At 38.0% G+C, this 25,181-nt stretch overlaps 1 protein-coding gene across 2 annotated transcripts in view; it reads left to right on the forward strand.

Moving 5' to 3' along the window:
• The window catches only part of ttc3 (tetratricopeptide repeat domain 3), a 36,201-nt gene that overhangs the window by 7,063 nt on the left and 3,957 nt on the right, over nucleotides 1-25,181 (forward strand). For both annotated transcript variants that reach the window (XM_040149817.1, XM_040149818.1), the window contains exons 9-43: nucleotides 1,113-1,207; nucleotides 1,615-1,677; nucleotides 3,310-3,364; nucleotides 3,954-4,116; nucleotides 4,518-4,545; nucleotides 4,654-4,753; nucleotides 5,782-5,812; nucleotides 7,068-7,128; nucleotides 7,849-7,936; nucleotides 8,308-8,460; nucleotides 9,060-9,140; nucleotides 9,597-9,706; nucleotides 9,804-9,930; nucleotides 10,132-10,254; nucleotides 10,340-10,441; nucleotides 10,603-10,695; nucleotides 10,790-10,854; nucleotides 11,776-11,912; nucleotides 13,449-13,769; nucleotides 14,106-14,381; nucleotides 14,475-14,518; nucleotides 16,751-16,807; nucleotides 16,897-16,976; nucleotides 17,060-17,218; nucleotides 18,288-18,891; nucleotides 18,995-19,063; nucleotides 19,808-19,957; nucleotides 20,056-20,195; nucleotides 20,978-21,046; nucleotides 21,137-21,233; nucleotides 21,928-22,031; nucleotides 22,137-22,221; nucleotides 22,644-22,745; nucleotides 23,863-24,086; nucleotides 24,803-24,917. In XM_040149817.1, coding sequence (XP_040005751.1) covers nucleotides 1,113-1,207; nucleotides 1,615-1,677; nucleotides 3,310-3,364; nucleotides 3,954-4,116; nucleotides 4,518-4,545; nucleotides 4,654-4,753; nucleotides 5,782-5,812; nucleotides 7,068-7,128; nucleotides 7,849-7,936; nucleotides 8,308-8,460; nucleotides 9,060-9,140; nucleotides 9,597-9,706; nucleotides 9,804-9,930; nucleotides 10,132-10,254; nucleotides 10,340-10,441; nucleotides 10,603-10,695; nucleotides 10,790-10,854; nucleotides 11,776-11,912; nucleotides 13,449-13,769; nucleotides 14,106-14,381; nucleotides 14,475-14,518; nucleotides 16,751-16,807; nucleotides 16,897-16,976; nucleotides 17,060-17,218; nucleotides 18,288-18,891; nucleotides 18,995-19,063; nucleotides 19,808-19,957; nucleotides 20,056-20,195; nucleotides 20,978-21,046; nucleotides 21,137-21,233; nucleotides 21,928-22,031; nucleotides 22,137-22,221; nucleotides 22,644-22,745; nucleotides 23,863-24,086; nucleotides 24,803-24,917 — 4,371 coding nt within the window. The remainder of the gene's footprint in view (nucleotides 1-1,112; nucleotides 1,208-1,614; nucleotides 1,678-3,309; nucleotides 3,365-3,953; nucleotides 4,117-4,517; nucleotides 4,546-4,653; nucleotides 4,754-5,781; nucleotides 5,813-7,067; nucleotides 7,129-7,848; nucleotides 7,937-8,307; nucleotides 8,461-9,059; nucleotides 9,141-9,596; nucleotides 9,707-9,803; nucleotides 9,931-10,131; nucleotides 10,255-10,339; nucleotides 10,442-10,602; nucleotides 10,696-10,789; nucleotides 10,855-11,775; nucleotides 11,913-13,448; nucleotides 13,770-14,105; nucleotides 14,382-14,474; nucleotides 14,519-16,750; nucleotides 16,808-16,896; nucleotides 16,977-17,059; nucleotides 17,219-18,287; nucleotides 18,892-18,994; nucleotides 19,064-19,807; nucleotides 19,958-20,055; nucleotides 20,196-20,977; nucleotides 21,047-21,136; nucleotides 21,234-21,927; nucleotides 22,032-22,136; nucleotides 22,222-22,643; nucleotides 22,746-23,862; nucleotides 24,087-24,802; nucleotides 24,918-25,181) is intronic.

Here is a 25,181-nt window from a genome sequence, read left to right on the forward strand (position 1 = left end):
ATATCACTCTGCCAGCTTACTACAACCCACAAGCTAAAAGTCAAGTTTTATATGATGGGCCAAGTTAGCTAGTCACTGCAAATCACATTTGATTGGGTACCTGTGTGTACTTAACTGCCCCCTAGACCTAGATCAGTCATCAAAAATGTAAGATTAGAACTAATTTTATTTTTATTTATTTATTTTACACAGCTGCAGTGATTAGTGGATTGTAAAAATTAATCAGTAGCTTTTTTGTTAATAGATTATTCATTTTAGTCCTTTTTCCAGCTAAATTTCCTAACATCCACTGGTTTAAACTTCTCAAAGTTTTTAGTGATTAGTTCTCTTCTTTTACATCGCTCAATGTAAACTGAATATTTTTGGGATTTGGACTGGTGGTCAAATAAGAAAACCAATTTACAAACGGTACTTTGAGAAACCTTTCACTATTTTATGACATTTTATTGACAAAATTATTAATCAATTGATCATGAAAGTAATCAGCAGATTAATAGATAATGAAAGTAATGGTTAGTTGCAGGCCTTTATTTTTTATTTCACTGTGTCTAGCAATGCTATTGACAAAGCACTGAGATATGAAACACTGCAATAAATTAAAAGACTACCCAGTACAAGAAAGTAAGCTCTTCATGGTGGTGTCACAGATTTATGATACAGTAATCATAATAGTGCATTTTAAAAGAGCAGCGTACAGCCTCAACTGTATTCAAAATTTTTCTATCTATGGTGTCAAGTTCAAAATGCTTCCTCACATTACTTCTTAGATGGTTCGGTGTCATTATCTGTTGAGTGCGGCCCGTCAGTCTCCGTTTCCCACATAACAATTCAATAGACTAGTATACTAAGCATGTAATAAATCAGTGACACTGCATTTTACAGTGTTTCTGTTTGAGTACGAGGCACTTAGACACTGTTGAATTTTGAATATGGAGAGATCATTAAAGATTTAATTTTTAATTTTTTCCCATGTTTGAATGTTCAAATTATCATTCAAACATGAGAAATTCGAATTATCAAATTTTGAATAAAAAGTGGCAGCCCTAAACCCGGGTAATGTTTTCCTTGCACCTGTGGAAATAAAAATTTGATTTTTCATGTTCGTCATTCAGAAAAGTGAAGAAATGAAGAAGAAAGGAAATGACAACTTTCAGAAAAAACAGTATGAAGATGCTGTGAAGTTTTATTCCAAAGCCCTCAAATATTAGTAAGTAATGTTTAATATTTTGTGTCTTTTTCTCAGAAGTGAAACTTTAATCTGCATTTTTCTAAATATGTTAGAAAGGGTTGCAATTTTTACCAGTTTGAGTAACCAGTTTATTTGGTACACAAGTACAATAATGCAGTAATGGCCCTGTCTTGAATCCCTTTATTTGTGAGGTTTAGGTATTTTAGTTTTTGTCGACATTCATGAAAGGGACAGAGCATTAGAAACACCTCTCAGTCTCAAAAAAGGCCATAGAGCTGATTTAATGTCTTTCTGATACTGTCAACAAAAATTTTAACAGAGGTTTCACATAGATAGGAGTCATTGCATGGTTACATTATTAGATTGTATAGCTGTAATAAACTGGTAAGTTTTTTTTAACTGAAATTAATTTTTTCTCCATCCAGCCCTGACAACCACATAATTTATGGAAACAGAGCCCTGTGCTATATCCGATGTAAAAAGTATCTGTGAGTACCACTTATTCTGGCGCACCTTTCATTTGTAAATAACTGAAGTCCCTAGTGTAAGTCGAACAGTTGTTTGACCTCATCAGATTAAAAGATGTTTAACATTTGGAGACTGTGGTGATTTAAAAAGCATCTCTACCGAAATTGAGAAGAGTGTTTCATAAAAAGAGGACAGAAAGCCCTTGCCTACATTGTTTCCATTGACCTTTCAGTAAGGTAATGTAAGTGACCTTTCGCATCTTAGAAATTAATACAAGTACGCCAAGACCTTTAATTCTCGTGTGTCTCAGAGTAGGAAATCAGTACTAACTGGCCAAAAATGTATAGTGTCACATTTTTGATCCAATTTTTAGGAGGAATAAAAGCTTTTTATTAACTTCAGAGATTGCTTCTATCTTTGCCAATATTTAGCAAATCTCCAAAGGCATTCAAATGTGTTAGAAAGATACTATTTTGATTAAAACGGAATGATTTTTTTTGCAATAGGGAAAATGCAACTTTGTCACAGTGATCATTCTGTCAGAACTTGAAAAAATGTTTTCACTAAATCAAACTCTCATCCCTCATACAATGGCTCAAGATTTTGTGTACTCGGGGCTCCTCAGTGAGAGTGGACTAAAACTTTTATTTTGAGCATAGTCTGGCTGAATGTCATCTACTTAATTTTCATTCAGGAGTTTTCAATTGAATTAAAAAAAAATATAATGTAGGGTCTTATATATTTTATTGTGTTTATTTTTATCAAGTTATAGTGAATCTGTAATATTTGGAGATTTGTGTTCATATTGTCACAGTCTATAACCCAAGACTGGGTTAAATTACAGAAATAAAAATTTCCCCAACTCAGGGGATTATCACCATCATAGCTGTGTGTGCAATACAAACAAGATTACAGATACTGTAAAACAGAGTGGTTGGATCTTTCTGACAGGAATCAAATTTACCTACTATTTAAAATTGCATATACATTTATTTTTTAAGCCATTAGTGTTGCTTCCCAGTGGCCAGGTTTCTATCCAAATGTAGAGCAAATCTGAACCAAATTTTCAGAAAACTTGTAAAAGAAAAATACGTGCCAATGTGTTTCTATCCACAACCTTAATGGGAATATTAGGAGCTGCTTCATCAAGATAAGCAGCTGGTGCTGCTAGTTCTCCAGTCTGGCGCCGTTAAACTTTTGCAAATCTTTTGCAGAACAACTGCAAAAGACGACTGTGCAGTAATTTTGGCATCATATTTTTGTTCGTGTAACCAGGCTAACTAGTTCCTTGTGTTAATTGTCTACACACACACACACACACACACACACACACACAAAACCTACACAGAAAACCGCAACTGTCATGAAAACCACAATACGTCCTAATAATTTCTACTTTGTGCCTCTGACTGTCATAAAACAGCAATGCCACACTTACTCCTATAAGTAAAACTTGGGGGGGGTTTAGTTCTAGGTTAACTCTCATTACAATTGCTTGGAGTGATTCTTGATAAATATAGGCAGTGGATGTTAATATGAGTACCACAACAGATCAGGAGTGAAAGGTGACTTTTAATTTTAATGGTGTGTTCATGTAAGTTAGGAGGCATAAGAAATGTTTTAACCCAAAAATGAATTTTTGATTTTTACAGAAAAGCAGTTGGTGATGGAAAACGGGCTACTCTTATAAAACCACTCTGGGCAAAGGTACTCATCTCTTTTATAATCTGGCTACAATAGTGTAGTATGTACATGCAACAGAGAAAACTAAACTGATCCAACATTTATTGCACAGAGGTTAGGGATATCCTGAGTCAAGCAGCAGTATCAGTACCGATGCGGATCTAGGCATGTCTCTGCACCGTAGAGGTGAGGTAAATTTAGTGTGTTTGAGTTAAGATTCAAGGACTTCTAACACTGTTAAACACTCCCATAAAATGATATTTTGTTACATTAGAAAAAGTACAACGTTCCTCAAGTTGTCTCTTCATCAGGTACTGAGGTATCAAACAAACTCAGGTGTGTGTCATTGAATTGAATTGAACTTGCCTTGAGAAATACCATATAATCTCCATGGACATATTTATACTCAACATTAGGATTTAGATAAGACATCACTAAGAGAAACAGTACCAATATAGTGTTTATGTAGCTGATTCATATTTGGAGCAGTAGTGGAGTCAGTGTGAACTGTACTGCCTGTTACTGTAGGTGACTCCACAGGTACTTCATGTCCGTCACTAATAAGCAAACAATCGTTGTGAGTTAGAAGTAAATGCTTGGTTTTTGTTTGCAGGGTCACTATCGCTACTGTGAGGCTTTGTTCTCCTTGGGAGAGGTCAAAATGGCTATTGAAGCTAACAATTCAGCCCAGAGTCTGTGTAAGGACGACCATGAGGGAATCAAAGACCTGGAACAACAACACCTTAAATTCATCACTGAAATGGCAGAATCTAAAGGTACTTTTCCTGCACTCATGTTCACAGCAGCAGCTTAAGTCATGTTTCCTTTTTTTCTTTTTTAAATCCATCTTAAATAGTATATCTGGCTGGAATGTTGGTGGGGGGGGGGCATTACTAAATGGTTTGAAAGAAATTTTGTAAGAAAATGCCCGAAAGTAATGTCATATACTGTGTTTACTAGACAGATTTATGCTGGTGTCAGTAAGCAGCCTCTAGGTTTTTTTTTGTACTTTGAATTGAATGTAAGCAGGTATATGTCTTTTAAGATCTAATTACAAACTGATTATTGCTTTTCGTGGAGAACAAAATAACTGGTTTATTACTAATCTGGTGAAATCCTCCCTCATAGTTTGCTGTCCCTCAAAACTGAAACTCATTTTTATGTGCCTTGTTTTCAGCTGGATGGCCAAAGAGTAAGAAGAAAAGGTATGTGTCTGCTACCTAATACACATCGTACAAACATGATACACAAATGCTAACAAACTTATGGGAGCTCTGTTGTATTTTTGTTTGTTTTTTTTGTTTTTACTGTAGACAGAACAGCACTAACAGAGCAGATGCAGTGGAGTCACAACAACATTCTGTAAAACATTTTCAGATGGGTGTGGTAACAAGCAAAGCTCCACACAGCAAGGTTAGTAATTCTGCTGTAGTTTATTATAATTTAATAGATAGCAGCCATGTTAGACATAAAACACTGAAAGTTGATTTTATTTGTGAAAATGGATGAGCCACATGTCCAACAGGGGTTTAGAGAATATCTTAACTACATTACTTCACTTATGATGGGACCCCATCAAGATAGTAGGTCACTTAATGAATGTGTGGTTAGTCCAGACCAAAGAACATCAGTATTTGGACCTATCATGTTGGCTGCAACTAACAATTACTTTTGTTCCTGAATATGTTCTCAATTTCGTGTTTCCCATGCCCATGGGAGGAGATTGCCAGATTACCAGATGGTGTCAGCAATGCATTATTTTCTTATTTGAAGCTTTTATGGAAACAGTGCAACCAAGGTTATTTTATGTAGCTAAAATTTACAGATGCCCCTTAAAAGCCTCACATACAGACTATGGGTTGACGCTACAATTTACCTGTGTTCCCTAGACGCCTCACATGCACTGCAAGCAACTTAGATAGGTGTGTGGCCAAAAGTTAGTTAGAAAAGAGTGAGATAAGGAGTTCTAATGTAAGATTTACCTAAGACGAAAGCAAGTGATTTTATTTACCTGGGTGGGCCATCCAAGAAGAGCATATGTATGGGAAACGCTGCTGTCTCTGAGAACACTCCTTCGTTTGTTTTCAACATCAGACTGATTTAAAATACAGTACAATTATAATTATTTTGAGCTGTGTGGACCGGCGCTGTCTCTCCCTCCCTGTTGCAGGAGATCTTGGGAGCGAGTGGGTTAGGGTTTGCACGTAGACGCAGAAGCACAGTGGGGGTGGTGTTGTACAAAGGGCGTGAGAGAGGAGAGATGGAAAAACTGGCACGGCTTTATGGAGGAAATGGGTTATGTAACGCAACATCAAACTATATCAGTATGAACGGTATCTTCTCATCCTGTATCTTGTTTGATAGTATATCACTACACCTTAAAAGGTCTATATGCTGCCCAGCCCTAGTTCAGTGTCACTAATTAACTTGTGTGTTGACAGGTCTCCGAGGTTAAAATGGACAAGCAACCAGGTGAGTTTGTTTTAACACCTACTGATGCAGTCAACTACAATTTTTTGACCTGGGTACAGATCCTTGGTATCCCGTTGGTTGTGCTTTCCAGCAAACAATTTCTGGCCTTATGGGGCTTATACATACTGTCAACACAGGCTGATGGCTTCTGTTATATGTTTGTACTAAAGAGCTTCATACTATGTTGTCCATGTCATGCCTTGTTTTTGCTACAACATATGTTTAGTTCTCTTAAGCAGATAACAGCTCAGGGTTTTATATTGTAAACCACTCAAAATAACTCAGGTAAAGCAGGATTGTGTCTTAATGAAATCTCAAATATTATGTTACATTTTTGCACAATTTGTTGAGTTGTTCGGTTAGAAACACATTGTTAATGGAAGCTTTGGGTTTTATGCCTGACAAAAAAAAAACTTTAGAAGCTGCAAGCTTTTGAAATTGGGATTCCCCATTTTTCACCGTTTTCTGACATTTTGTAGAGCAAACGATTTATTGATCAATAAAATAATTTAGTTGCAGCCATAGATATTTAGCTTTATGTCTCCTAGTGTTTTTGGTATCCATGGAGTGAAAAAAGTGGCTAGATTGACCCAGATTCCTATCTTCTGAATCAGTTCATCCCTCTGTAGGAGTATTAATGACTGTTCAGAACTGTAGTATTTTTGTCATTTTAGCCAACAAACTGATAAGAGATCTGAGACTAGTCCTCTTGTATTTTATGCTCCTGACTGTGAAGGAATTTTTCCTTCTGTAGGTCTTAGTATTAGGTTAGTTTTAGGCTTTTAAAATGTATAAGTAGGCCCTAAAACAATAGTTCAGGGGAAGAAGTAGACAGTCATTATGCAGGTGCCCCTTGAGGATCAAGCCTCCCTTCCTGGAGAGGATGATAGACTGTACAACTTGACCTAGGTAACGCAGGTTCATGTTTATCATCTGGTACCCAATAGTCTTTACACGTGTATGGTTTGATCCTGTGGTCCCATGTAGAATATCCTGAATATCCTTATTTGGACCCATGGTAAGTTTTATTTAAGTTCTGTGAGGTTTAAATAAGCCCTGCAGGGATGACGACCTTCAGAAATTGGGGTGGAATTACACAGTGTCAATCGTATGGCTCGCCTCTGTTCTCCTCGATGCATCAATAAATGTGTCTGCTTAAGACATCTGGGTCTCCTGAAACCTCACGACTTGACCTGCTCACAGACTTCTGTCACAATGACACTGAAAAATTTCATGGCTTATATTTCCTCCCCAGGGAAAAATGAACGGACTGCACAGATGAAAGGCAGTACTAAAGACCCAAAACCCTCAAAAAGGTTAGTTGAAGTACTTTTGCTATTTCCTTTTTGCTATCTGTTTGCTATTTAGTGCTTATATAAATTGTGACACAGCTTACAGATCTGCACTTGGATTCTACTAGGACCCCTACAACCACCACTTTCTGCCCCAGCTCACTGTTATTTTAAAATGCAGTGTAATTGAAAATTTTAATACTATTCACATGATACTATTCACCTGTTAGGCTGTATTTATATTATTGGCATGAACTGAATTGCGAACTGTTCAGTTGAAAGGTACAGCCTGACCTTGGGGATAAAACCCAACCAGTTGGTACCAGGCAGTTGTCTTTCATCCCTGCAGCTGCAGTTCATCTCACCAATTAATTATGGAACTAAGCATATGTGTGTATTTTATCTCTTTGAAGTGTTACAGAGCAACCCCTCTCTTCTGTACTCACCAAAGAGTATAAATGCTCCACGAAGTTCTGTGCTTTTTGCTCATTGCCATGCACTGCTCATTGCTGGGGAGACCAGCCTGACAACAGTAACTACAGCTCCGAACAGTCTGTTACATCTATATAATCATACAGTGAAGTAAAATGAAGGCTAACAGGAGGGTTCAAACACTGGGTTTACTCCTGTTGGTTTCAGTCACATAAAGAATTTGTCCCTGTAATCATTTCGTGCAGTACAGTGTAGTGTGGCAGAATCGATTTCAGACTGTATAGCTGATTGGAAAAAAATCTGTGCTTCTAGTGAGTTTTCTGCAAAGAATGGAAAAGGAGATTCCAGCACTACAGCAAAGAAGAAATCAAGGAACAGAAATAGCCAGTCTGAAGATGAGGTAAGGCTGTGCTAACATGTCATGTAATGCAAACGAAAATTATTCATGTTGGGAGCTCTGCTGCTGTCATTTGACAGGCCTATTGCCATCTATCTTGAGTCATGAGTGGTGTTGAGATTCACAGAGCCTGGAGTATTGACGCACTGAGCCTATTGTTTGTTTTGCATACCAAAAGAGTTGATGTCATGGTGTCAATCTTACACACTTGCTGGATGAAAGTAGCCACAGTTCGGTAATGTGCTGTTTTGATAGCTTGTATTTAACATCATCCCATTGCATAGCATTTAAAAATTAGAGAGATTGTAGCTTTTAAGTCATAAGGATATCATTTAATGAAATGGCTGACCTGCTGTGATGTGTGATCTGTTCAGAACCAGAAAGTGGCCGAGAGTAAATCAGGTGTGTGTAAAGAGTTGAGATCTATGGTGCAGGATGCCCATACTGCTCTGGCTGACCTCCGCAGCCGCAATGCAGAGCAGGCCTTCAGCCAGGCACTGGCCGTACTGGAAACCAACACACCCAAGGTAATCATACAACTGATATGCAAACCAGTGCTAGAGTTGTAGCACTTTATGCTGTTGCACAACTTATGAGCCAAAATCCCCAACGTTTTGCAAGCAGATTCAGAGAACCATCTAATATGTGCAGAATTTTTATGTATTTGATTGTTGCAGCAGTATATGTTTTGCAGAATATAAACATGCACATGACATGACCATACTTTTAATTTGTCCACAAATGTAAATTGAACACTAAGACCATCATCAGCCTAACTTGGGCTGCTGATTTGTGGTGCTGTGTATTCAGGTTTGTCCACTCTGCACCACCTAGACTACAAAAGTACTTTTTGAAAATGATGTATATAATGTCAATGCAACATCACTGGTTTATATCCAGCTGGGGACCTTTTGTTCCAAGTCACCCTCCTCTCTGTCATACATTTCCTGTCAGTCTTCACTATCAGCTATCAAATACAGGCAAAAATGCCTCAAACCTTGTGAAAAACCTGTGACTGTATTATATTTTGGCTGTTTATTATTTAGCAGTGAAGCCAGTTTCCTGCTCTCTTCAGTTGAGGGAAGTGAATTTGGAGAATGATTTGTTTTTCCTTTTACTTTCTCAGGAACTTGGACTTTCCATCCTGGATGTATTGTTGCTACTGTATGGCCGTGCATTGGCCCTGACAGAAATTGGCCAGCCGGAGGTAACTCATAAATAGGCTTGTTAGCTCTGAATGGCAACAGCAGTCAGTTATAATTGATAATAACTGACATGACTGTAGCTCAAACCTCTATGACATGGACTAATGGACTATATTTGCATGATCTGATTTGTCTAAGCACTTTCGGCCCTGATTATTAATTTTTGATTATTAATCTAGTTGATAAACTTAAATTATTACATTTAAAATTTTTTATAATTTCTCCTGATGTTAGCGGTGGTGCTCTTTGTTCCAGGCAAGGTTGAAATTAAGATATAAACCCTATATTCATGTTTGTAGACTTGTGTTTTCCCATTGAAATTAGTTTGTTGCTTCAAGTCTAGGTGGTATTACATGGACAGGATAATTTGAGCGTTTGAATTATATATAACATTGAAAATTGTGTTTGATTTTCATGTGATGCAGTCATTAAATTTGTGGTTACTTTGTGAAACACAGGAACTTGCAGAAGCACAAAAACTTACGACGAAGATAAAATCATTTGAGGAGAGGACATTTCAATGTCTGGTTTACTATGCAATTGGGAGGGTGTATCTCAAAGAGAACAGGTACAGTAGCCTCCGGTCTTAACTGTTTTGTGTCACTTATTCACACTTTTTGTAGTTTGCAGTTTAAAACTGTACAACATGTGCGTCTCTTCTGCAGGTTTTCAGTTGCTCTGGAGCAGTTTTCAGATTCCCTGCAGATGGTCAAAAATCAAATAACACCTGGTAAACTCACCTGGCCTTTAACAAAAGAGATTGTCAAAGAAACACAACCTGAATATTTCAAGGTATGTTGTTAGTGTAGGTTTGTGTTTATTTCTGACAAACAATTTGGTACCTGGCTACATTAGCAGCCTTAAATCACGAGAGGTGGGGACCATACTTTAAATAGTTTTTTTGTGGGCACGGGTCAATGCGCTTTAACCATGAGTATAGTTTAAAAATTAGGTTTATCCTTAGGTTGTCTTCCTTGTCTTTCGTCTTTTTAGGAAATTTTGGAGAGTGCTATCGACTTGTGCAAATTTCCTCCTATTCCTGATGCCATTTGTCGACTTGAGAAATGCCATGGCCCTTTGAAAGCTGAAATCTATTTCACTGATCCAGATTTTAAGGTAAATGACAGCGGCCAGGTGGCGTTTTGGAATTCAAATATGAAAAGCACAGATTAATTTGAACTCCGTGTGCTTCTTAACGTAGGGCTTCATTCAAATATGCTGCTGTCAGAGCTGCACTGTTGAATACCACATGACCTGTTGGAAGACCCTAAAGACAACAACCTTCTTTGAAAAGAATGAAAAGGTAATTTGAGATTTCATAACAGCATTTCATGGGTTAATCTCTATTTATTTCCAGAATAGGTGTATTTTTTTCACCATGCACAGAGCCAGGGTAGCTGTTAAGCCCTGCTCCCGGTCTAAATGTTGCTAAATGTGTTGTTAAATGTATTTCTTATGTTGCAGGATTTCCTGCAAGAGGCATGTTTGACTCCAGACTGTGTCGGCCACATCTGTAGTATCAAAATCTTTGGTCCAACAGGATTGGTGAAATGTAAGGTAAGATACATCTGTGGAGGTGAAGTGAACTTTTAGAGTCCCCGTGCTCATGAATGAGAGGGTTAGTGTTGACCTTATTTCGTGCTCTTTTCAGTTTGAAGCTGCCATCCCCAAACTACAGACTCCCAAGAAGCCAAAAGTGAATCAAAAATGTACAAGGTGAGGCTGCACTCAAAGGCAGTTCATGGAGCTGACTCGCTGTGGCTATACTGATTAGCAGTCCATCACAGCATGACTGCCTGATTACTGCTGTGTTACCAGTAACTTTGAAAAACAGGTTTCTTATTACAGCACAATACTTAATGAGTTCTTGAGGTGCAGATTCTCTATCAGTGTTATCAGAAATGCAATTCTGTAAACTACTGAACTGATATTCCAAAGGTTGTCTCTACAACTTTAATCACTGTTACATGCCTCACACATGCTGACTATGGATTTTTTATTTTTTTTGATTGATTGATTACAGACAACCAATTATTAAAAATATAATGTATTTGCATTTAAATTAGGACATTATTTAACTCAAAGTAAATTAATAATAAAAAGATAATTAAATTTGCCTATTAATAATTCATTTTCCTTATTTCTGTCCTTAAATGATGAATTAATAGTTTAATTTAGAATGGAATATGAATGGAAGATGTATAGGTAAGTAGAATTACAAAATGTAAAATGTAACGATTAAAAATAATTTTTGCAATTTGATTTTTAAAATCAGTTATTAATTCATTAAATCTTCAAAAAATAAAAATGCACACTTGCTCATCGCTGTTGCCTCAAGCCCACAGCAATAAGCATCATGAAGGAGCATTGAGTGCTGTGTGACCTTTTAGTGGCCTGGGTTTTGCCTTTCAGGCTACAGGCTTTCCTAAACATTTGATTGGTACTTCACTGCATGTTTTGTGGAAAAAAAATGTAATTCATATTTTTGATTTACAGTTGACAGTGTGTAAATTCCTCTCATACACAATTCCCCATTCTCAATTAATTAGTCATGGTTATGATCCATTAAAAAGCTTTTATACTGTACAATGACAAGTAATTGTTTCTAAATAACTGCCTTCTCTTTTGTATATTCAGTCTGAAGAAGTTAAAATCAAAGGAAGAGCACAGGCTCAGGAGGAAGCAGCATAAGCAGTCATTTCAAGATAAGCAGGCTATCAACGATGAGATTCTGCAGCAGAAAGAAGACTCTGCTACTCAGAGTCAACAGAAAGGTACTGCTTCTGAAAGTGTCACAACTATGCAGAATGTCTGACATGTTTCTCTGAGTGCGCTCAATCTGAAGAGGTCATTTTTCTAAATGGTGAGCTCATTCAGGAGAACTGAAATTTGTATATTCTCATCAGTTGGTTTAATTTAATACATTTTTATATTCACAATAGATTGTGGTGATAATAGGAAAAAAAAACTGTTGTAATGTACAACAAATTGCAGAACCTTATCTAAACTCAGGTTATTGGAGGAGCTTTGTCAGATTTTGTAAACAATGATGAACATAACTTGATCTTAAATACCAGTTACATCTTTTGACTAATGTACATGCTAGAGCTTGACTATCAGTGAATTTTTTAGGTAAATACTGAGATTTGAGTTTTAAACAACACCACAAATATTTTAAGGATTTTTAAAATTTGCATTGGGCGGCACATTTTACAGTTGAAAAATAATTTTGCCAGTGCTCTCTGGTGGACAAACGCTTTAATGGAGACACTGTTTGTTTCAAAGATATCTTTGCCATTTCTGCACTGATTTTTCTTATTACTTGTCGGCTGACATAAACATGTAAAAAAGCTAACAAATAAAATCAGCCTTGCCAACACCTCCTACTTTTGCCCAGCTGAATCGTTTTAACTAGCAAATTTGCCAGCAAGGTTTTTGAAGATTCAGATTCTTTTGTCCCAGGACGTATTATCAGTGTGAGATTTTAGTGTTTAGTGTTTTTTTTTTTTTAATAGTTCCGTCACGATGGTACATGGTATGTAGGACATTAAGTTGTTGTGTTGGCGTCTGTGACTGTATGGACACATTCTTGTGAGACTGATAACTTGAGAACAATACGTAGTAGAAACTTCATACTTACACCACAGGTACTCTACATGGAATAGATGATATGATTAAATTTTGGATTAAATTTGTATATTAATGAGAAAACATTGATTTCCGAGAAATTGCTGAAACTCCTTAACAATTTAAGAGTTTAAATTGATACCAGATATGTAGAATGTAAATACAAACATGTTGGTATGAAAAGTCTAATTAATGAGCTAATTGACTTATCTAGGAAGAAAATGATTTTTCTTGTGAACATGACAACTCAAACAATATAAAGCAGAAACTTCATACTAACATCACAGGAACTCCATATGGAGAGATGATCTGATTAAACTTTGGAGCAGGTTGCTACATAAAATTACGTATTAGTGAAGTAAAAGTTGTCTCTTTTTTTTTTTTTTTTTAAACTGATGTTAGCATTCTTGATGACAAAGCACTAGTACTCTTAGCACATTTGTTCTTTTAGTGGGACATAAGATAATCCAATTAGATTGTGTTTACATCTTAACTTGGTGTAGTTTTCTTTATTTCTTTTTTTTCTTTTCTTTTTTTTTTTTAACCCAATTCCTGTTCAGCAGATTTTCACACTGGCAGGCAGCAGCAACTTTAACTACATTTTTTTAGAGCTGCATGTTTTTTACCGGCTAAACAAGGGTCGATGAGTCATTTTTTTGGTCATGTTTCCATGGTGTTGTCAGCCTGGTTGCTGTACAGGGATCGAGTTCTGCTGCAGATCAGCCAGAACATGGAGCTGCTAAAAGAGGAGAAGGCCCTCCACGTGTCGGCCCTAACCGGCAGTCTGAGGCCCTGGCTAGAGCTGGACTCATCAAGGGGGAACCAGCTAGCTGAGAGGATGCTGAACTGGCAGCAGGAGCCGCTGGAGACGCTTGGTCAGGCTGTTGAGCTGCTACTAGAGAGGAAGAACCGGGTTTGGGCTCGTATCCTGATCCAACTACTGAGTAGCTGTCTGGATGTAAATCCCAAACTCAACAAGTGGGCCTGTCATCTTAACAATGCAGGTCAGCATTCATCATGTTATTGTAAATATGTGTGTAATGTTTTGACTAGCCTTAATGTTTTATGTCAAACATAAAAATTTAGGTTATGTGTGACATGAAACTCAGTAGTCAGTTGTAAGGCTCAGCTAATAGCAAGTGTATATATGGGTTTTTGAGTGCTCTGTTAAATGGAGGAATTTCAGAGTTTATTCAAGACAGAATATATCAGAATTTAATAAATAGGTCACTTTGAAGTACACACAAAAGCATTTGCATAGACAAGTCATGCAAAAATTGTGGACTTTAACATTAGTGCCAGGTTGGGAAGTCTGACCAACTGCTTTCTGCTTACTTTAGGCCTGAATGCTGCTAAATCCTTCATTGAGCGCTACACAGAACACTTGGAACAGCTGGACCTGGCTCTTCTGTTCAACTTTGGTCCATTACAGGACATCATTATAGCGAAGCTTGGTACTAGTCCAGAGCTTTTTTCAAGCATTGGCTTGACTGTGACTGAATACCTAAAACAGGCCCAGCCACATGACATAAGACTCTTTATCTGGACTCTGGAGGAGCATAGGGATAAGTATCTCTCCTGCCACACTTTACTGGATGAGTATTTTGATATGATGGGTAAGCATATTTAACTTGATTCAAAGACCAACTAATTTTCTGCTGGTTTTTGCCCTGACCTCATGATTTAACTTCCAATTCTTTGTTTTTCAGATGGACATTGTTCAGTCTTAAAAAAGTCTGACGTAAATCAAAATGTAAGTCTCCAGAAACCTAATAGCATTTTGTTTTCCTGGGTTGATATGACACAGGATAGAAATTGTTTGCCACATAAACTAAAAGTAAAGGAGTAGTTTGACATTTTGGGAAATATGCTTATTTGCTTTCGTGCCAATAGTTTGATGAGAAGATCGTTCTCACATTTGTACAGTAAAAATGAAGTTATTGTCACCATCCAGTTAGCTGTTAGTGTAGCATAAAGCCTTGAAATACATGGAAATGACTAGTACAGGGTAGCCGCAGTTCTTAAAAAGTTTTAAAAAGCATTGAATTGAGTTCCCTTAAACGAAAAAGTTATTTAAAAGGTATTAGGTATGGAGTCTTCAAAGGTGTTTTTCTTGCCTACCGCACACAGTAACAATACTTACACATTGGCTGGACTACAACAACCCTATAAACGTGAATGTCTGTGCCTGACTGAGCGAGTGAGTGAGTGAAGTTACACCAATGGTTGGCCAGCTGAGTGTTGGAGTTTCCCCATTGGCCATGTCTCTTTCAAAAGTAATTGCTGCAAACAGTTTCTATTGTGTAAACGGGGGTGTTTACAGGCCGTGTTGCCAACTTAGTTCCTTTGTCACTAGATTTATCGACTTTTCACACCCTTTTACCGAGTTTTCTTCACAAAAGCAAGTAGCAACAAATCTAGCAACGTTCTGGACAAACCTTATCTACTTTCCGGGGAAGAGAGTCGCAAGTTTTGCCCCACAAGCGCGAGGTCAGGCTTTCCCTCCGCAGGCACACCTCTCTATGCGTCTCGTTTTTTGACTGCACGGCAGACACAGACGTGGATGAGCTTCTAACTCTCTCTCTGAGGGATCATTTTACAGGTAAATATAGCTGAAATCACAGCACAGCCATTTTCTTTAACTTATGTGTGTGGTGATGTTGTCAGAAGATGTTGCGGTTATAAAATCAGGATTTTAGCAGAGCAGAGCTGCTTGGAAATGTAAATACTTGTTCCATTGTCTGACAACAGAAATAGAAAAACATGTAAATGAGAGCAGCTTTATTGGGAATTCGGTTACATTAAAATATTGTATATGTGAGCACAGAGAGTAGGAGAGAGCAAAGAGATAATGAATGGTCCAGCCATATACTAGGTGTTGATCTAGACTTGTTTGTGTGTGATTGTAGGCTGTCAGGAGATGCAATACACGGGTGGGTAAAAAATAATTGATTCACCTAAAGAATTGTGAGTCTTATCTTCTACAAATCTCAATCGATTCACAAAAGCCAAAAATCAATTTCTGTAATAATGTTAGTTAATAACGTCAACTTGACGGAACGAAAGAGGTGAAACGCAACTGCAAGGGAACAGTACAGCATCTGGATGGTGTACAGTGCACAAATACAGAGTGATCTTGTAGCTCATCTTAAAAAAAAACAAACACATTTTGGATTTAATGACATAATAATTATCTTTGCATGACAAAAGTGAAATATTTTGTGTGTGCTTCATATCCCATCACAGACTAAAGTTAGCAGAGTGGAGCATGAATAATCGAGACCGGCTGACCACCACACACTGCAGCACTTTACTAAATTTCAACCAACTATGGTTGGGCAAAGAAAATAACTCAGTCCATAGTATGTTTTAGTTCAGAAGCCCTGCGCATGTGCAGCATTTTGGATAACGATAGCTTTCCACATACTGCTACCTATAGTAGTTATGCAGCTCATTGTCTAATAATGGGCAAGTGTGAATTTTAGAAATAACTTGTTCTGCAGTTGTTTAGTCCATCAATTTTCTGCCGCTCATCAGGACCCAGCCAACTTAATTGATTAATTCTATTACAAGGAATAACTGTTACATACAGCTGGGCGATACTGAAAAAATGTGTTATCAATTCTACTTAATAAATCATTGTAGACATTATTATCTTTACCAGTATGGCCCATGAAAAATTTATTACACTACATTCTATGTACCATGTTGTATTTCATGTCTTGTTTATTTAATATGTACAAAAACCAAAGTGTACAAATTACACATTGTTGGGCCGAAAATAGTCGAGTACATATCTCCCTGTAAAACCACACTTGCTGCCTTGGCGAATAAGCGCTTTTCCCAAAATGTTGAACTATTCCTTTAATATGATTTAACCCTCATGGATCTGCCTGATTTCTTTTAATTTTAAATAAAGCGTTGAGCAGACGTCATCAAATTTGAGTTCCAAAGTTTATTCTCATTGACTTTGTTTTAATTTCAGAATTCTCCTATGAGGCCTAAGAGTCGAGGCCGGAAAAAGAAACTGAAAGAGCCAAAGGTCAGAAGTTAGCTTGGTAGTTGTTGTTTGAAAAGAGAATGTGGTTATGTAACATCACTCTGAAGTGTTTCCTCTTATCTTACTCGCAGGGTGTTATTGTTTTGTCTGGGATGAGAGGTGTAACTCCAAGAGATGAGTGGGACCAAGACTTTTTTGAAGATGACTCTTTGTAAGTTGCATCCTCCACATGGATGCACATTGTACTGTAATTGTAATTATAATTTCTCATAAAATTGGGCTTTCTGTCAACAGATCATTCCTTCACCCTTTTGAGCCATTCAGTGTACCTAGTCACCTTAGAGAGCAAGTGGCTGATTTTGAGGACCAGTACAACAGCACCAGAAGACACAGAAGTCAGTATAAAAAGATTTTGGACAACAACCCTGACCCAACAAAAGAGAGTTTGTATGAGTAAGTGCAAGCTACAGTTCCATGTATAGATACAAGATTTTTTTACTGTACATTTTTAATAACGTTTAGCCGCATTAAAAAAGAGGCAACATTTACATAAACTACATCTTTATAACATATTTTCAAATGTATCAAAATGAAAGACATAACCAATAAACATTGAAACCACTTTTTTTTTAAAAACCCCATTGTTGGTTGTCATATTAATAGTAGTCATTGTAACGTTTTCTGGCTGATGAGTTTCCCAGGTGCCCAACAGTCAGTAATAGTGAGTGTCAAGGCAGTGATGGGAAGATTTGTCACTGTGAGTTTGTCCTTAAAAAAGACAAAATGAAAGCTAAATTTACTTGTGAACAGAGCTAAACAATGTCTACAAATTCAAAAAAGAACGGATACTGCCCAAGCCTAGCAACCACTGGTCTAAGCAGGTGAGATAGCCCTGATCCAGCAGATGTGGCCCCAAATGGCCCACAGTTTCCTTGAAGGAGGTAGAATCAGTGCTTAAAAAAAGTATACAGACAGAAAATTTAAAAACCACAGTGGGGCTGCGTTGTTGGGGGCATGAGACAATGACATTCGATCCAGGAAGGCCCGTATGTGTAACGGACCCAGGAGTTTGAAGGATCATCAGCCACCAAAACAATGCACAGCGGTTATAATACTATAAGACAGGATTTTACAACTGCAGAAAGTTATCTCAGCAGTGATCATCATTTTGTCCTTTGAATGTTAGTTCCATGAAATCAGGTGAACTGCTGACTAAACACTTGATTGTCAGCTGACAGAATTATTGTCATTATACCCCGGCCAATAGTGATTATTTTGATATTTGTGAAAAATCTGTTAATATTTCAGATGATAGTCAACTTTTTAACCAATTTTTACTTCTAGCACCATCAGCAGGTTGACATATTTTCCTTTGAATGAAAAGTCTTGACAACTGAAGCATTAGTTAGTTCCTGGTGTGTTAATACTTGGTCATCAATTGGCCTTGTATACATTGTATTCTCCATTCATACTGTATTCTCCTTTTGATTGGAATATCTGGATTATCTTTCTACTACTGCAGCTACTTTGCCCAGATCTTGGAGGAGCATGGTCCCCTGGTTGCTGAGGACCCTCTGCTGGTGGGTGAACTGGAAAATTTTCCTTCTGTGGCTCAGCTGAAGATCCAAGAAGCAGGGGGCTTCGAGTCCTTCCTCCTGGAGTCCCTTCGCTTCATAAAGATGGGGACGTGTATCGGCCTGGCTAAGCATGCCGTTTGCCTGCAGCAGGCTGGACATGGAGGTAGCCTGGATGACCTGGATGTCATATTGGATCCTGACACAAACACACTATCTCCTGATTTGCATGAACCCACTTTCACAAGATATCTCGACAATTTTTCATCTGCACAAACTGAAGTCTATCCCCTCCTCCCAAGTCCTTATGCATTTGGCTTCCAGTCAGCTAGTGGAGTTAACGCCTCTGTAACAGGGAATGATCCCTTCTATCATTGGAGTAATGATAACAGTCAACAACAAGCCCCTTACTTTTTTAATAATGACTATGGGGAGTTGGATCAATATGTCAATGAGTCTAATGTTGGAGTTTTGGAAATGAATCCGTCTTTAGGTGAAGTCGCTTCATTGAAAACTGAGGAAAACATTTTGAAGAAACATGCAGCAGTACAGGTGGGTGCCAACATTCAAACTAGATGGAATATATGAATATGTAAACACATGCTGGATTGTGTGTAAGTTTGAATTTTTTTTTTTTTTTCCCCCGTTCTCTTAGACAAGTCCGGAGAACATGAGCAGTGTAGTGGTGAATACAGAATTTCATGAGCGTTTTGAGAGCTGTCAGGTGAGTCAAGTATCTTTGTACGTCTGTAAATCTTTAAGCAGAGCCTGGCCAACACTGGATTTTTTTGGGGGGGGGAGGTGGGGGTTAATCAGCTGACATTCACTTACATTTTCTTTTGCTGATTTTCTGGAAATTCCTTTAAAAAATGTATTTGGATGGAAACTTAGCTATTGTTTCTGAATTATCTTAAACCTAGTGTGGCTCTGTGCTGCAGTTTTTTGTTACATGGTACCTGTAGGTCTTCAAAAGTCTAAAAAAGCATTGGATTCAGTTCCTCAAAAAAGGCCATAGAAGTATTAAAAAGTCTTAAATATCGTTATAAACATCTGAGATCATTTTGTATTTCCTACCACAGGCTGTAACATTAGTTATAACTTTTTTTTTTTTTTTTAGCAAAAACGTATATAAACTAAATGAATCAATTATTAATTAATTATTTCATTTCAGTCACTTCCTAAATTTTCTGCCGCTTATCAGGGTCTAGGTCATTCATATACTTGATAAATACCTTTTAAGCCTTATTGTTCCTACTGGTTTAGATTGCATTCTGTGTGGTATTAAAAAAAGGTATTAAAAAATTCTTAAATTGAATTTGGTGGCTGCAGAAAACCTGTGTTACTTACCAGCCGACATGTGGACCGATACTGACGTATCGGAATAACTTAACGTCGACTCATATATCGGTCTAGTTATATGTTTAAGTTGTTTTTTTGCTGACCCTTTTGGCCTTTTTAATTTGTCCAGGGTGACATCAACAAGAAGGAAAAGAGCAACAGGATGCTGGAGCAGCAGATCAAGAAAATGGCAAACGGCTGTGACAAAGTCAACCTAAAGCACAAAGAAGACATCAAGTCCCTCGAGGAAGACATACAGGAGATCACTGCCAATATACAAGTAGGTCCTTAACCAGTTATTGTCAAAGTGAATTTAGAAGTGATTAGCTGAATCTGAATGGCTTAAGTGTCTCTTATTGGTTGTTTTCTCCTGCCAAGGTGACCAATAAAGAGCTGGCACTGTTCCAGCAGAAGCTGGAGGAGGAGGTGAAGAAGGACCAGAAGGAGAAGAAAGCCAACCAGGAAGTACTGAAGTCCCTCAAGCTGAATATAGAAGAGTTGGTGGAGGAGCATGGGAGGTAAGACTGAGGCTGATGAGGGTGGATCACCTGGTCACTTTTTATATTTGTTTCCTGCATCTCTTTATTCAAGCAGCCCAGCTAACAGCTTGAACATGAATTAAATTATCTCTGATGTAATGTATTCACTATAGCGGCTGGTCTTGCATTATTGAGTCACACACACACACACACACACACACACACACACACACACACACGTATTTTGTGTGTGTGTGTGTGTGTGTGTGTGTGTGTGTGTGTGTGTGTGTGTGTGTGTGTGTGTGTGTGTGTGTGTGTGTGTGTAAGAAGAAAAAAGTATACCCAAAAAATCAAAATAAAAGGGGCAGGGGGGATGCTTAATTTATGGAAGGTGTTAAAAAAAAAAATCTCAACAGATAATAAAACCAGAGCATCTGAAGAACCAAGAGAAGTTAATGTGATACATAATCAGTCGTAGATTCCCACCAGCTTTCAAACTCAGGTCATAAAGCAAATGTTAATTTCGCCATTTAAGAAAAATATCATGAATCACATTCATTTAAACCTCACCTATAGGAATTTCTGTTTTCATCCAGTTTTTTGTAGGTGCTTTCTTACTTCCAAGTAACAAAATATAAAACATATAATTATTTTCAAAACCATTCATAGTACCCAGTGTCTTACCCAAATACAGTGTCTCAAAGCAGAATGGGAACCTCTTGCTGCTCTCAATTGGTTACAGCTTCAGCAGATCACTACCCATACAGGAAGAAAAAAATGCAGTGTTGATTGATCTATAATAATTTTTTTCTCATGCATAGTCTGGCCCGAAACATCCGAGAGAAGAAAGCCAACTATGAAGCAAAGTTGAGTGATTTCCTAGAGCTGGGGTAAGTGGTGAGAGAGAGGTGATAGTGAAGCATACACTAAAACCCTCCCAGATTTTTTTTTTGTTTACATCTTTCTTATTGTTCTTTCAGCAATCAGTCAGCAGCTGAGAAGATGAGTCTGGAGGATGAGATCAAGCGCTGTAAAGCCTTGTTTACCTCGGCCGCCAGGAGGTCTCACACAGCTCGGGTAGGTCCTGCACCTTGACCCTGAACAGTCACATTTGTCTTAAAAGACAGGTTCACAAATTTTCAAGTCTTAAAACAATGCTCACAAGCCCAAATGTAAGTTGAAAGAGTTGTCAGTCAGTGTTCCTACTTTCCATACTGTTATGTAAACAAAACATATTTTTGCACAGAACGAGGAGATTTCTTTTCCCCCATCACTTACTTTGGAAGCACATTAAGAAAGGATTTCTTAATAGCTAGTATGAACAGGAGTGATAGACTGAGAAGAAAATGTTACAATGTACAGTACTGTGCAAAACTTATAGAGACTTAAGGATGAGTGAGGATACTTTCAAAAATAATGACAGATAGTTTTTATTTATTTATTTACTTCTTACAAAGTGCAGTAAACAAAAAAACCCAAAATAAAATCATTATTTGTGTAACCACCCTTTGTCTTTACAACAGCACAAGCTCTCCTGTGCAGTTCTATGTGACTGTGGCTGTGTGTTATTGGTTGTTGTCATGCTGCAGAATGAATTTGAGACCAGTCAGACGCCTACCTGATGGTGTTGTGTGATGGATAAAAATCTAAATATCAGAAGTGCCTTAAAGTTCTGCACAGTACTGTACATATGGGCAGCTGACTATTGCTTTAAGACAGACATGAAAAAATGTGAACCTGTCCTTTAACCCTGCTTGGTTTGTTCCTCCAGTTGTCAGTAGTGGAGAGCAGCCGAGATCAGGGTTTATACGGCCTCTACAGAGAGCTGTCGGATGCCAAGGCTTTGCTGACCAAACTGGATGAAGCAGTACACAGGTAAGAGGAGTGAAAACACAACTGCGGATCAGTCCTGCTAACAGAGTGGACTAAACATGGACTAGATGGTATCAGATTTATGTGTAATGTCCTTCAACTTTCCAGATACCCAAACCAAGACCTGGAAATGACCAGAAACAGCTGGAGAGCCAATGTCCAAGAAGCTGAAAAGAAAATCTCCACTGCTGAGGTAGATGAATCCATTACCAAAATGTCGTTGCACAATCTGACATCTGACAAAGAGAGATGAGATTTCATTAGACCCATCTCGCACAGTGTGATATGCAGTGAACTTGCACGGTGCTGGTGCTGTTGCACAGTCTAAAGGTCCCTTTAAATGACAGAGTGCAGAGTTTTCTATCACTGCAGCTTCTTTCCTTTCTATGCTCAAAGTATTTGAAAATATGCTAAGCCGAGACTATTTATTATTCTTGGTGGTGAGGCATTGTGAAGAGAACCAGATACAGCCTGAGGTGAAACGCATTGTTGTACTTGTGATTCAATAAATACTAACTTTTGAAGAATATTAACAAAAGCCTCTAAATGTGCAATGCCTTTCTTATATGTGTTAAGCCATTTGTTTAGTAAGACTTGTCTCTATATGGTTCACAGACACAGTACCAGGAGCAGATTGATCAAGCGAAGAACGGCAAAAGAGTCAGTGAGTTGCTTCAAGTCAACATCAACAACCAGTCTGAACCTCCAGCACAAAAGGTAAAACTCCTCACCAGATCCTCACCAGATCAGTGCTTTCAAAATCTTTTGATTTTGAGGTCACTTGAAGTCACGGAGTCAGTATAACATAATGTAATGAATACCGCAAAAAAAAACCCTCCGCTACCAGACCAGATGAGCACAGAAATACTTTGTTTATCGCTAATAGTAGAATATTTTTGTCAAAAATTAGACAATTACAATAGCAAAATAAATGGTAAAGATAGAGATGTCTTGAGACAATCCTAAGGTCAGTGTCGGGCATATTTTAATGGATCTGTATCAGCTAAAATAAACTAGATCAAAGTCTGATCCTTTCTTTACTGTGCTCTGCGTTTTCTCCACCTCAGCCTGCCAGTGATGCAGCGATGCTCTCCTTTACCTTGAAAATTAGAGGGTGCAAATGTAAATCTATTCGTGCACAAATCTGAGCTACTCTGAGTTTTGACATCCAGATTAGCAAAAGAACATGAATGGATTCACTAAACTCGGACCTAACTTTCTCTTTCTCAATGGCAAAGCTCAGTGTACAGAACAGTCAGGTTGCAGCTTCTCATTTTTATTCAGAGCTAACCGCTGCTTTCACCAGTTATAATGACAATTAAACTTTGCCAGTGGCAGGTCATAGCAGTTGTCAGTTGTCTAAGTCAAGAGAGTAGGCTGACTACAGGCCAAAATTAAACTTGTCTTGTGCGTTTGTCTGGTTTCCACAAGCCGTTATCTGTACTAATTTGTGTACTCAAGATCATTTGTGAGGAAAGAACCTTCACTCTCTTACACAACTGCACAACCGCATGTGGACTGAGAGTTTTTGTAGGTCCTGTATTTCCAACAGAGTCATACGTTTTCTCCCCGGACTGTCATATCGCGTCAGGTTCTGGAGTCACATTCTCCGGTTAAACTTTTATTCATCTCAGTAATTTAAGATGATAAAATTGAACAGTTTACAGGCGTTACTTTAAATCGTGTAATACATATTTAATCAAGATTTAGATTGGATCGGAATTGGGGCAAAGAAAACGTGATTGGGACTTCCCTAGTAATTTACTAGTATTTACTAATTAAAGGTAAAAGTATAAAAATGTAAACCGTTTCCTGTTCTTTGTGAATGTTGCAGCTCTGTATGGCAGCCAAAGAGTTTACTCCTCAGCGCTCAGCCCAGGTGTCACACAGCACCCCCCCGACCATCCAGCACTCTGCAGCCCCGTCTGCAGCTGAGGCACTGGCCGCTCCGACTCAGACCCAGAACAAGCCTCCAACCAGGACACTGGAGCCTCCTCACAGCACCATGTTTGCCAAAGCCATGGAGCGCCTGGGTACCATTTTCCCTGACTATACAAGGTAACCATGGACCACTGATGCCACTTTAGACACACTTTTGACTGTATGCAAGTTAACTCTTAATTTTTTTTTTATTTTTACCAACAAATGGATGGTTCCTCTGCCGTTCTGCTAAAACAGATTTTCAGCTATGTTTCATTTTTTTATTACTCCACTAGAGCTAGACTAATGAATCAGCCAATATTTGCTCCAGCCAACAAGTAACAAGAAATTACAGGACAAAAATGTTAAACAAGGCTTCACATCGTTTAGAAAACAGTGTCACCATTACAGTTTGTCCACCAGAGAGCAGCAGAGAGCAATGACAAGTTTATTTTTAAGTATTACAGGTGTAGTAATATGTCCTGCTCAGTGTGTATCTTGGTTATAATTCTTTAAAAGATAATGTAAGGGATCAATATCAAGATTGTTTGGGTATTATCTTTTTAAAAATTACTACTGGCAGATATATCATTATACGATTTTTAGACTCCCAAATATCGATATTAGTAACGATCTCCAAAATCAAGTATCGGTTTTTGTTAACATAATCCATTGTGGACTGCAGTGAATGGAAGTAAAGAACATTAGGAGACATCCCAGCACTGAGAGTTTGAACTTTGAGTAAACAAATCAGGCAGATTTTCTCTTACAGAACAAATGTAGGAAATAAAATCAATTTACTCTGTCTTTGTGTGTGTGTGTGTGTGTGTGTGTGTGTGTGTGTGTGTGTTCAGGTTAGACTTGATGAGGTTTGTTCAGGAGCTTCGTTCATCCAGCGGTGGAAGCCTCAACAGCATGGCATTGCAGGATGTGGTCGGTGGAGTGACGCAGTTGATCCTGGACCATCAGGTAGGTGTGGTGTCGTAAAGGTTTTCACTGGTCCATATTTTTGAACCTCATGTGAAACTGATCTACAGAAAACATGTCCAAATTTGTCTTACATACAGTTAATGAATTTAAAAGAAGACAGTGGACTTCCAAGTGGACTTTGAGGTTAATAAGACCCAATCCAAAATGTGGTGGACCTGAACAGACCCCGATAGAGAGAGAACGCCAATACCTGATTTTTTTTTTTTTTTTGACCAACATGCTCCATGCTTCTGCCATGTTAAT

The sequence above is a fragment of the Xiphias gladius genome, chromosome 17 (assembly GCF_016859285.1).
Source record: "Xiphias gladius isolate SHS-SW01 ecotype Sanya breed wild chromosome 17, ASM1685928v1, whole genome shotgun sequence".
In the NCBI taxonomy this organism is placed as follows: Eukaryota; Metazoa; Chordata; class Actinopteri; order Istiophoriformes; family Xiphiidae; genus Xiphias; species Xiphias gladius.